Genomic DNA, 13,316 nt, shown 5'->3' on the forward strand with positions numbered 1-13,316 from the left:
CTGTGTCACTGAGACCCCTTAGCCTCCAATGCGTCACCTCCTCTAGGACCTGGAACTGCGTCACCTCCTCTAGGAGCTGCTCACTGTGTTACTGAGACCCCTTAGCCTTCACTACTTCACTGTGACATTAGGTCGCTGCGACACTGCGTCAGAGCTCTCCCTTTGCGCTATCTCTCCTGGTGCTACTTTGCCTCTCTGCTATGTATTCTCGGCCTTGGACTGCAGTCTCTTTGTCGAACTGCCCCTCACTGTAGCTCAGATCACCTATTCAATTTTCTCAACAAAGCATGCCGCAGAAAACGAACTGACTGATCTCTCAAGTGTATCTCCAACTGACCCTCAAGCCTCCTCTTATACTTTTCTTGTTGATGAATCAATGGTCAAGATTAAGTCCCTAATCAAAGGCTAAAATTAAAACAAACTTGATCTCGTCACTTAGAAGTTTGTCACCCATATTCTTATTAATACCCATTAATATTTTTATTTTCCTAAGTTTAGACTTATGAACCCATTAAAAATATTAATTATTTTAATAACTCCTCATTCGGGTGAAATTTCTCCAAACGATTTCTGGGTTCTGGAGATCTCATGTATTCTAGCCCCTCCACAAAATTTCGGAGCTAGAGCACATTCGATGCTACCCCAAATCAACATTGAAGGCCGACTTGATGCAATACTTGTGACAAGGCCTTGGAGGGTTTTTGACTGTTCTAATGACTGAATACAATATGTAACATGCCCAAATGGGTCTTCAATACATGACATTGACTTTAATAGTCTTTATGACTTGATGACCAAACCTAATAGCTCACAATGGGAGCTTCATCTATAAAATAAAATTCCTTGAGAATGAAACCCATGTCTCAAGCATAAAATGTTTTTTTTCTTCTTTACATCAATTACATAAAATCATGATTACACGTCATTATGAACACTGAACCTAGTTACATATTTCAACACTCCCTCTTAACTAGGTAGGTATTCATAATCTATACAAGGTACTTGGACATTCACAATCTGAAGAATTCTTATAAAAAGAGTCGGGTTGGTAAACGATTTGTTTGGCATCATATCATCAAACATTATCACATAGCAAGGCCTTGACTAACAACTCTATCTCTCAAAAGATCAGAGCACAATGCTGGTGAGACCAATGATTTATAAACACCCTCATCATTGTCTCTCTCGGAACATACCCTACTCGGGTTCTCTCATAGTATGTTCCACCATGACTATTCTTATCTTGGATTCCTAGTCCTCAAAGAATATCGGCCCTCTACGACTACTTTTATCTTGGATGTCCTACCACATACTCAAAGAGTATCGGATGCCAAATGCTTACCTAATCCTCCATTTTATCTTCCCAAGTGAAGACAAGAATGATGTGTCTATCTCTCTCTCTCAACTAGGGAGGATATACCGATTCCATTGAAGGAATGTACCCATTCCTATAAAAGGAATGTATCCAAGATGCCTCTTAATCAGGGACTTGACCAAGCTCCCTCATGACCAGGGACTTGCTTACAGTAGCTTTTTAGGCGGGGATCATGGGACAACCAACTCCTTGTAGGACTTCCACTTTCGATGTCATGAACTTATTCTTTAATATGAAGTCTATATCTTTTGGGACTTCTTTGTAGTGAACAAACCATCCATTACTTTCATTCATTAATAATGTCAGTCATGTCATCCTTCTTTTCATCGAAAAGTGATCCATTAGTCTGTATCTGACTTTCTTTCATGCCTTGTTGCCTTCTTCATGTCATGTTTCCTTAAGGACCTTTCATCCTGCTACATGAGCATCAATTGTAGAAGACATCCACAACACTTCCCTTGGCAGCCTTGCATAAGCCCATCCAGATGTTGTTCAAGAATAGAAAATGAACATTGAATCAAAATTACCTTTGTGATGGTCTTTCATCATGACATCTCCTTGTTTGCATGAACATCCTGCATACATGTTGACACCTCTCCAAAAAGATATATAATGTCAAGGGTCTCTTTCTTTTTCAGACTTCATCATGATCTTCATATCTTTTTCGTGGAGATATCATAGTCAAATATTTTAATCCTTGGATGTTGATTGTCCTCTCCATAGTTGCAGTTTTCATGATCTCTTCCTTCCTTTCTTCACACATTTCTTTTCAGGAATTTCCAATCATAGTTCTTCCAATTTTGTCAACCACCTCACATTTCATGAGCATGAAACCATGCTTTAAAAAGTCAATTTAAATAATAATAAAAAATATCTTTTGACAAATATATTACATCATGACTCAAGTACAATTATGAAGACCAATACTAGTTACATTCTTCAATGCTATCTAAGGTCAAGTGCTTCAAGTGTGGCGAGTTTGGCCGCTATAGTGCTCAGTGTCCTCTAAGGAAGAAGGACAAGCAGGAGAAGCAAGACCAGGGGCGGCGTCCGCAGAGATAGACAAGTTGTCCTCTAGACTGGAGGAAGACTTCGCCATGTTTGCAGCTATACCTCCAGGAGTGAGGTGGGGCGATATGGAGTTATAGTCATCTACATACAATAGAATAATGATTGACTCATTATTCACAACCTTGATGTAGATATTTGGATGGGATATTATGTTTATATTATCTAGTCAATGTGTGAACGATGCCTTCCTACATCCTTCCAAAGGTGGAGATCCTTTTCTTTTGATCGTGCTCTCGAGGTAGAGCATTCATTCATGATATCTGCAACCATATGACATGACTTAATTAAATATATGTATACATACCTCATTTCTTTCTTTAGGTCATCTTGACTCCCTTCAACAACTTCCTTTGATTGAAAGAGCTTCAATCATCTTGACCTGCTTCGTATCTGGTGACATCATACCTTTATTCCATGAATCCCATACAAGGTGGAATTCTCGGCGAAACTCTTGCTCTTTTCAATAGGTGATCCTTCCAGTGAAGATTCCAACAGAGAATCTTGATCATACTTATTTGGAAAATTCTCTTCTCGAATGATGTATAATGAGATTTTATACTAGATGACTTTCTTCTTCCCATGAGTACTACTTATGCTTCTAATGAGATTACCAAGAGCTACATCTTTCTATAGGTGATTGCTATAGACTTTTATTTCAACTATCTTTCATGCTTTTTTATGATGATGTCACGAGCTTTTGCTTTCAATCGTATGCTTCTGTGATGTCATCTCCTAACACAATGCATCCTATCATGCTTCTAATGATTTCTATCATGATAGACATATTTTACAATAGAAACCTGAAATAGAAATTTGAAAAGAACTCAGTGAGGAAGACTATATCAATTATAGTAGAGATCTTTTACGTCCTCTTTCTTGGATTTCTTCTTTTCAGCTTTCTCCACTTCTTCAGTGATATGGGCTTCTTCCCTTCCTCTTTTATTGTTGTCCTTCTTGAGCTTAGGACAATTTCTCTTGTAGTGCCCATATTCTTGACATCTATAGCATTGAATCTTTGCCATATTCTTCTTTCTTTTATGAGGACCAAATTTCCCAAACTTCCCTTTTCTCTTTTTGCCATAGTAGCATATGCTTGAGTTTGTTCATTTGATCCTACATCAAATTTTGCCTTCAACTTGGTTTCTTCAATTTTGCATAGTGACCACAAATCATTGAATGGAGTAGCTTCCTTTTTCCTATAGATAGTTGATGTGAAGTTGCCCCATTCTTCCGGTAGTGCATTGAGCACTATGGTAGTCATCTCTTTGTCATACATTATCTCTCCCAATTCTTGTAGTTGATCTCTTATTTCAGATATCCTCATAAAATATGTGGCTATTCCTTCTTCTTTTGATATATTCATCTTGTAGAGTTCTCGCCTTAACGAGATTACTTCTCTTGCAGTGCTTACAGAGAACAATTCTACAAGTTTGTCATATATTTCTTTTGATGTTTCTAATTTTGATACATAGGGAATGAGGGGGTCCTTGATGGATTCTATGAGAATCCTTTGAGCCCTTACTTCCCCTTTCATATACCTTGCAAGTGCTTGAGCATCTTCCTTTGGAGGTTTGGTGATTGAGCCCTTAACATGTTCCATAACCTCATTTTCTATGAGGTTTAGATCTGTCCTTTTCTTCCATGCAAGAAAGTTTGAAGCCCCAACCAATTTGTTGCTTTCCTTGCAAAAAGACATTTTGACAGATTCAGATGTAGACATAAATGTACTTACTTGTGAAGATGTTCCTTCAATCTGTTGCCTTCTTGAATTTGATGATGATATAGATAATAGAAAACTTCTTATTGATGAATATAGTTTTGTTCAAAAGTGATTCTTGACTCCAAAGAGAGGGAGATCACCTGGAGACTTTTGTTGATGCCAACAACTCTTTTTTCTTGCTTCCCTTGGATGAGTATACTTCAAGATGCTTTGATTCGAGGATTTCTTCAGTTCAAGAAGAATTAGGGTCTCTTGAGGTCTCCTTCCTTGTGATGATGACTTGAGCGAGGATCCCAAGTTTGCTTCTAGTGTAGACTTCTTCTTTGATCAATCTAGGGTTTTGACACTTCCTTCAAGAAGATAATGTAGACCTTGTCTTCAAAATGTCTCGAGGATGAGATGATCTTCTAGATGTTTTGATGCCCTTCTAGAACTTCGGTCCTTGAGTGCTTGAGTGTTCCTTATTGAGCTGCCCTTCCTTGATTTGTCACCTTAGCTTTGATACCATGTTGAGAAATCTAGGGTAGAGGGATGATGTGATTTCTCTTGAATGATAACTGCTTGTGATGCGACTTTGCTTAGTCTTTTATTAGCTTCTTTCTTTCACTTTGATTATGGTAATGTTTTCTATCATCAAAGAACTACCAAATCATAAATGAGCATGAGACAAGGAACACGAAATGTAGGCGGTCAACTAGGGCCAAAACCTCTCCAACTTGAGAGGAAAACCCAAACAAATTCTTCTTCTTATAGAATCTTCAAGTGATGAATTCCAAGACCAAGACCCTTGACTTACTAACCTCTCCAAGACCAAGTCACAAGGCTTCCTTGAACAAATTCTTTTTCCTTGAGTCAACGCTAGTCAAATTGCTTGCTTCAACTTAGATCTCGGCTTCCCTTATGATTTTGGCCTTTTAACTCAGACTTGCAACTCTCGGCCTCTTCAGAAACCCTAGTTGCAACACATGTGAGGGATCAACACTAATCTTTTATCCCTTGATTCCCTTTGCTTAGATGGAGTTTCCTTCTCTGCAATTCGGCTTATAAGTTGACTTGTTTTTATTCCTTAATTCTGTCTTCTAAGACAACTGTCATGATTTCGACTTCTTCTATAGCAGATGACACTAGATTTCTTCGCACGTGTGAAAGGTATTTTCCCTAAAATAGATCAAAACTATTTCGGCTGCTTCTCTTCTCTTGAGTTTTTCGCACTTGATCGCTTGTTTTGGATGCTTCATCGAATGGTCTTCAAGTGAGGCTGAGTCCTCTATATATATAGTACTCTGCCCAAGAAATAAGCCGACTTGTGCAAGTGTGTAGGCCAACATCCTCTTCTCGAATGATCTTCATCTCCTTTTGAAGGCGACTTGATGGAGTACTTGTGACAAGGTCTTGGAGGGTTTTTGACTCTTCTAATGACTCAAATAAATTGTCTTTTACAATATGTAACATGCCCAAATGGGTCTTCAATACATGGCATTGACTTAATAGACTTTATGACTTGATGACCAAACATAATAGCTCACAATGGGAGCTTCATCTATAAAATAAAATTCCTTAAGGATGAAACTCATGTCTCAAGCATAAAATAAATTTTTTTCCTCTTTACATCAATTACATAAAATCATGATTACACGTCATTATGAAGACCGAACTTAGTTACATATTTCAACTATAGCCAAGAAGGAACAAGTGTGAAAATCCTCTAAGAGGTCGAATTCCAAGTGTGATGATCATGAGAGACTCAAATGAGCTCCTCATCTATTTATACATGTCCAATCAAGTCAAATGTTAGCCTAAAGCCCCTCTTAGTTGTCAAATGGAGGGTAAAAGCTAAGTGTGGTTACAAGCCAAGCACATAGCCACTGTAAAATCATAAAGATAAACCCAGAAGAGGGCCGAAATACTGACATCATCATTGTGTGGGCCTTTTGGAGGCATGTGTTGAGCTCTCTGTGTGCCAAAGTTAGTCAATGGGGCCCCAAAAATCATCTACTAGGGGTTGGCCCCTAGACATCCATGCAACTCATTGAGTGGACCCCAATTTTGTGTTTGGGGCACAAAATGGATCTCATGGGTCTCTTGGTGATAGAATAGCTTGTGTCTACTCCAACATTGAGGGCTCAGAGGATGGTGCTAGCCCTCCCATGTCTCCATAGTGAGACAATACTCATTCGGGCCTCAGATTAGCTGCCAAAACCTGTATATATTGCTAAGCTGACTGGGGGGCACTCTGTGTTATGTAAAAAATTAGTTTATTTTAGGTTATTGTTTAATTTTAGGTTTAGTTAGATGAAAGGGCACGATCATATGATCATGCCCTTTCCCAAAGGGTGTCCGTGGCGGTATATAAGCCAGGAACCCCATTGTAATCAATCATCATCTGTCTATTCTTTTATTAATAAATTATTTCTATATATATTTCTGTTTATCCAGAAATTTTCTGTTCCATTGGTATCAGAGCGGGGTCGATTCTCGCTTGTCCACCTGCAAATACACAGAAGTTGCGTTCTGATAGTGTTATTTCCTTCCACCACCATTTTCTGTAGACGCTGCCAGCCAACGCCTTGTTCTTCAACCCTGCAAGTTGTCTGCCACACGCTTCCGCCTTCCGGGATTGTTACAGCCACCACTGTCCGCTATTCCTCATCACTCTGTTTCTTTATTACTGCCCACGTGTGTGTGTTGAGCCGTTCAAACCGTCCTGACGTCGACATCCACCCATTCTCCCATCGACGTTCATCCTTCCCCATCGAAGTTCATCCTTCCCCGCTGCCTGACATTTTCCAATTTGCCTAAAATTTTTGCTCGACATCTTCCCTATTGCCTGAAAATTTCATCGTTCGCTCTGCTCAGACCAACAATCGAATTTAAAAAAGAAATATCACACAGTCTTATACTGAGTGTATTTGTCCATTTCATTCTTCGAATTGGTAACGAACAGAGCCGTTCGGTTGAGTTTGGTAAGATCTGTTGCGTTCAGTTGTAAGTGACTACATCAGTAAATTTGTGTACAGACTGCCGCGCTGCTGGTTTGATTTGCTGTGTGGTCGAGAGGAAAAGCGTTTAATTCCGAGTGACCGCCGAGGGTATTAAAGGCCGTGATTTCTTGTTCATTTAAAGTGCCCAGGGCCTCTTTCGCTGCCGAGTGACACCTGTCGATTACAATCTGCGAACGAAAGTCATATTTGGTAGCAGTATTCATGATTTTCAGTGACGTATCTCTTAGCAGTCTTCACACAATTTTCTGTTTCATTGATTTCATTGGTAATTTTCATTATATAGTTATATATAACCAAACTATATTAAATAGTTTATATTATATAATATATATATATATTATATAACGTGACATATTTATATAACATATTATATAGTTTATATTATATATAATACATATAATTTAATTAATTTATTTTAATTAATTAAAAATTATATATATATATAAAAAAGTTAATTTAATTAATTAAATTTATTTTAATTAATTAAAAGTTATATATATATATATATAATTAATTTAATTAATTAAATTTATTTTAATTAATTAAAATTTATATGTATAAATTTTATTTTAGCTAAAAAAAAAAAAAAAAAGAGGGGAGGAAAGTATCTTAGCTGGCAAATAAATACACGCCCCCGCAAACCCGCTCAATGTCGACAATGACAATGGCGGATTTCCAAAAAAGGTTGTTGGATGTAGAACATAAGATAAATAACAACCACGACGAGGTCAGTGAAAGATTAAATGACGTCGAGAGCAAGCTTGGGGAGCAAGCAGACAAAATCAAAAATCTTGAAGATACGACAATCGAATAGAGATAAAAAGAAAGTCAACATGTCCAAACAGAAGTAAACTTCAAAGAGGTCTTAACAATGCTAAAAGTTCTGTGTAAAAGGTCGAATTGTACGCCCGAACAACTACTGAAAGAAGGTGAAGAGAATCAAGAACACGTCTCGTCGGATTCAACTAAGTCCACAGACTCTCATGACAAGGTTGAATCCCCAAAAAAATCAGAGACTCCCACCAAGAAGCAAGTAACACAGTCTTTACAAAAAGCAACTCTGGGATAACTTTACCAATCAACACCCTTTTTTCGCTCAACAGTGGCAACATACAGCGAAGGGCAAAAGTCGAGATGCCTAAATTCGATGGAAACGAAAAAAACAATGTTGCATGGATAAATAAAGCAGAAGATACTTTGAGATATATGACATCACTGACGATGACGAAAAGCTTAGACATGCATCCATGAAAATGGAGGGAGAAGCATATAACTGGTTATGTGGTGGAAAAAGACAACATATGTCATTAGCTGGAGGAAAATTAAAGATGCATTCTTCAAAAGATTCCAAGGTGTAAAGGAAGAAGAGTTCTTTTCAAAACTCATCAAACTACGACAAAAAGGAAGTGTCGATGAATACACTCAAGAATGGGAGACCTTAGTAACACAAGTACCTGGGTTATCAGAATCTCGTCTAATTCAGTCATACATCTCGGGACTCAAAACCCATTTACAAGCAGAACTTGAGATGCATGATATTACATCTATAGAAGAAGCAAGACGAAAAGCAAAAAACCGAAAAGAAATCCGAACCAATATTTTGGTCAACAGCGGAAAAAGCTTATGCAAGACGAAGGATACCCCAGTATGTGGACTCAAATAATACAAGATATGTTCCACCACATCATCGTGAAGATGAAAAATCTAATGTGGAAATGCAAAGGATAAAAGAGGGTAAATGTAAACGCTGTGGTGAGAAGTGGGACCCCAAACATAGATGTGTTAAAGGAAAAGAACCAAAGAACCTATATAATTGTGAAGCAACCAATGATTCAAACAGTGAAGATTATGACGTAGAAGACACAGAAGACGCTCCAGAATTTTCACCAGAACTAGATGACGGAAGTACTCCGCAAGTGTCATTATCAGCCATGACAGGTATATCACAACCTCAGACCTTGTAGTTAAAAGGACACATAAAGAAGAACAACGTAGTGGTTCTCGTCGACTCTGGAAGCACACACAATTTTTTAGATGCAACCGTGGCAAAGAGACTCAATATATTTTCATTTCCCTTACCAAACATGAAAGTGATGATAGCTAACGGTAAGAAGATTGAAAAGGTGGGAAAATGCCATAAGGTTAAATTGCAGATTCAAGACTTCAGTTTAGAGTCTCCGTTTTTCACAGTACCGTTAGGAGGAGTAGATGTAGTCTTAGGTATCCAATGGCTACGAACTTTAGGTATTATGCCGCCAACCATCAAGTACAATTTATAAAATTCAAATGGGAGGTCAGAAGTACAAACTACATGGATTCCATGCACCAGAAAATCATGTTGTATCATCATCTCAGATGATGAAGCTGAGTCGAAAAAGAGCATACTTATGCAGTACAATGTCATCAATAGAAATGTTATCTGCAAATATGACCAGAGAAGAATCACCAGAGATACAAGATCTGATTCGGAAGCATGAAAAAGTATTTCAAGACCTACCTATGAAGAATGCCGCCTAATAGGGGAATTGAGCATACAATAGAAGTCAAGGCAAGACCAGACCCTGTTAACATCAAGCCATACCGATATCAACTCACCAAAAAAACGAAACTTGAGAGATTAATCCAAGACCTTTTAAAATGTGCGACCTTGATCATCTTAGAATATCTGATCAAGTGGAAGGACTTACCGAAGAAGACACTTTCTGGGAGAATGAAACATTCTTCAACAACATCCGTCGTTACTTATGCTTTGAGGACAAAGCATTCTTTCGAGAGGAAGGCAATGTTATGGGTAAAAAATTAGTTTATTTAGGTTATTGTTTAATTTTAGGTTTAGTTAGATGAAAGGGCACGATCATAAGATCATGCCCTTTCCCAAAGGGTGTCGTGGCGGTATATAAGCCAGGAACCCATTGTAATCAATCATCATCTGTTTATTCTTTTATTAATAAATTATTTCTATATATATTTCTGTTTATCCAGAAATTTTTGTTCCACTTGGTCCAAGTGCATCATCTCATGAATTATGTGGGCAAAAGTGCAGACTCCTAGGGATGCTGAAGGTGCCCATGGAGTGAAATGATGCTCTGCAAGTAATAGGAGTCTCATGGCTCTCAATGCTTCACATGTAGCATGTCATATGCTCCTCTAGCGGACTTAGGCCGCAATTAAGTTGCCCAACCCATGATGAAACCACCTGCCATTCACACATAATGTCCAGTGCTGCATCTAAACCTTTAGGTACAATTAATCATTAGTGCATCTAAATGAACCAAGCTTGTTAGTCAAGGGAAAATTGAGACTTCATTTGGGGCTTCTCTTTCAAATTTGGGGCTTTGATCTCGAGGTAGTGTTACCTCCCTAGGTAGGAGTGGCTAATAAACGATCCTATTAGATGTTCCCATCCCTTAAGGGGAAAGACATGTCCTTGGTACATCCTTCAATTAATAGGTGGCATGCGAATGATGATGGAAAGGGGCGGCCAAATGCCATGGGTACAAGGCTAGCAATAATGAGGAAGTCCACATATTGCTTATACAAATGTGAGGAGGGAGCAATCGTGGTTACACGAGTTACCCCAGCCTTTGTTTTTCCACCCTTCTTTATTCGCCCTTCACTTTTTATTTCTTTGTATTATTGCTTAGGGCTCCAGTAAATGAGAGCATGCTATGAATGATACATAACAATTATACCTCCTTAGGGTGAGGCGGTTCATCGCCCACCGGGGGTTGGGACGTGCATGGATTCCTTTATGATATGATGGGCACTTGTGGGCCCTAGGAACCAAAGTGATGGCCATGATAAGGGGTAGAATTCATGTTTGGCTTTTGCCGACGTGCTATATTAAATATCCCAGCCATATTTTGCATTTTGTGATCTTTTTCTTTTGTTTCTTGCTTGTGGCCATGATATGATTTTAACTTTCTTTTAGCTACATCAATCTCTGGGGTAACGTTTCCAAGCCTGACCCATATATGTGGGCAAGGGGAGGTGTGCTAGTGCCCTGTGGACCCAAAGAAGAAATATTATGAAATAGGGCTTGTAATGTGCAAAGGGGAGTGAAAAATGTGGAACTGGAAAACGGGACCACACTACCAAAATCGGGGTTTCCCAACTAGTGCCCTTCCTAAAGCCTAAAGGCCAATAGGTAACAGGCAGCAGTATGTTCCTTCAACCACACAAAATATAATGTATAAATAAATTATTTTCTGTTTTATTAAATTTGAATTTAATGTTGAGCTTCAAGAACAGATTTGGTAATTCTAGCCTTAGTGATTCCCCTTGTGTGCTAGAGGAGAGATGGCCTAAAGAGATAGGAGGAGCTATTGTGGTGACAGTGGATAGCCCTTCTTAGTTCCCTCTAAAATTTCCACTTATTATCTGGGCCTTTTAATTTAAGTGCAATTTTGGGTGGAAGCAGTACCCACATCTTATTTTATATTCTCTCCTAGTTAGACTTGCTTCTAGTTTCTATCTTGTTCTTAGATCTCAATATCTTTTTCTACTTTCAGCATAGATCTAGGAGATGTTCCACATTGCACTTGCACTAGATGTACTATCTTCTCCCACTGACCTCCTTTTGTGGTCATTATTAGACATTAATAAAAATATCTCTATATGATTCTCAAATCTTGTTTGGAGCTTCATGTGCCAACATCTTGTGTTCTTTATATAAGTTTCATGTCTTTCTTGATTTCATTTGGTGCAGATTTCATTTGTTGTTGGCTATGCAGAATGTGACACTTGCAAGGGCGGCGTTGAGGGCAGGTGCTGGAAACATGGTTAATGGCATTCTCCGAAGAGTAGCTTCTGATAGGGTGTGTTTACCAATAAAACCTTAATGATTTGTATTATTCTTCTGTGGTTCCATTGATACTAATCCTCACTTATGAACTGCTTAGCAAATTGTTTTCTCTTATAAGTTTTTCTTTTAAATTTTGAATAGGTGATTGCAGGAAAAGGATATGCTTCCCCTACCAAAAGTGGAAGGTGACGATCGTTCAAAAGCACGTGCTCTTTCTGTAAAGTACTCACATCCAGTTGTAAGGACAAAACCTTTTTTCATTTTAGCCCTTTCGCATCTTTCATAGAACATGATCTGTTGTCCTGAATGGCTGCAATATGTATGCTTTTCTTTCCTAAATATTTTTCTTTTAAAATAGATATATAGCTAACCTCGCTGATTTGTAGTGCATCCTTTCCAAATTGGTAAATTCCTATTATCATGTAAATTTTTCAAGGTGTTGCTTTAAGGATGAACACTATGGCATACTATTCAGTTGTTATTTTTCCTGAGGGAAGGCATTTAGCTATTGTTCTGCTGAGAAAGCAAGGAAATGCATTTACTCATTTTCTTAGTTTCTCTTCACTCTCTTTTGGTGATTGATTTGCACTTCCTAAATTAGTTTGTTGCAATATTTATTGCTGCTAGGGACAGAATTTTATTGTTGTTGGTAATACATAATAGCACTTATTAATCATATTATTTTCATACCCCTCAATTGCACGTGTCTTTGTGTCTGTAAGGCCTTGTTAACATCTTTTTAGACAGAATTCACACAGTTCTGTTGTTAGCCTTGAAGGATTGGCTGGATGTCAATTGTTTTGTTTGTCCATGCTTTATGTTAATATATTCTTGAGTCTGCTAGTTAAACTGCTTCCAGTTGTCATCACTATAGTGACTATCGTTAAGTTCATTGATGATTGTTGCGTTCTTGTCATTTATTTTTCTATCCTCTAATGCTAAAGCATCATGCTATGCAACATTTTTTATTTTCAAATTTCTGGCATTTCTTATTCAAGACATTGACGAGTTTTTCTTTGATTTCCTTGATTTTTTGCATACTTTTACCTCTTGTTATCTCTCAGATATGGTCTGAGCAAAACTAAGAAATAACTATTTAGTAATTAGCCTAAGGTCGCAGCTAATTACTCCTCTGTTTGGACCATTGCTTCTCCAGTCATAGGGGGGCATATCTAATGTTCATGCACTTTCAATCTCAATGGACAAGTGTGACAAAGCCCAGGTGAGTAAACAACAACCCAAGTGCTGCACAACTGCTGCTCCAAAGATGAACTGCGCTGCCTAGAAACTGCGCTGCCTACTGGAAAGGATGTGCTGGAAACGCCACCTCCCGTGCTCAGAAAA

The 13,316-nt window shown here is 38.1% G+C and overlaps 1 protein-coding gene across 2 annotated transcripts in view; it reads left to right on the forward strand.

Moving 5' to 3' along the window:
- Positions 1-13,316, forward strand: part of LOC149205623 (NOL1/NOP2/sun family protein / antitermination NusB domain-containing protein) — a 297,843-nt gene that overhangs the window by 88,903 nt on the left and 195,624 nt on the right. For both annotated transcript variants that reach the window (XM_089395127.1, XM_089395126.1), the window contains exons 5-6: positions 11,902-11,985; positions 12,124-12,210. In XM_089395127.1, the coding sequence (XP_089251253.1) occupies positions 11,902-11,985; positions 12,124-12,210 (171 nt within the window). The remainder of the gene's footprint in view (positions 1-11,901; positions 11,986-12,123; positions 12,211-13,316) is intronic.

This window comes from Pinus tabuliformis, chromosome 1_2 (assembly GCF_031772625.1).
Source record: "Pinus tabuliformis cultivar Carrire ecotype Pingquan chromosome 1_2, CPIR1, whole genome shotgun sequence".
In the NCBI taxonomy this organism is placed as follows: Eukaryota; Viridiplantae; Streptophyta; class Pinopsida; order Pinales; family Pinaceae; genus Pinus; species Pinus tabuliformis.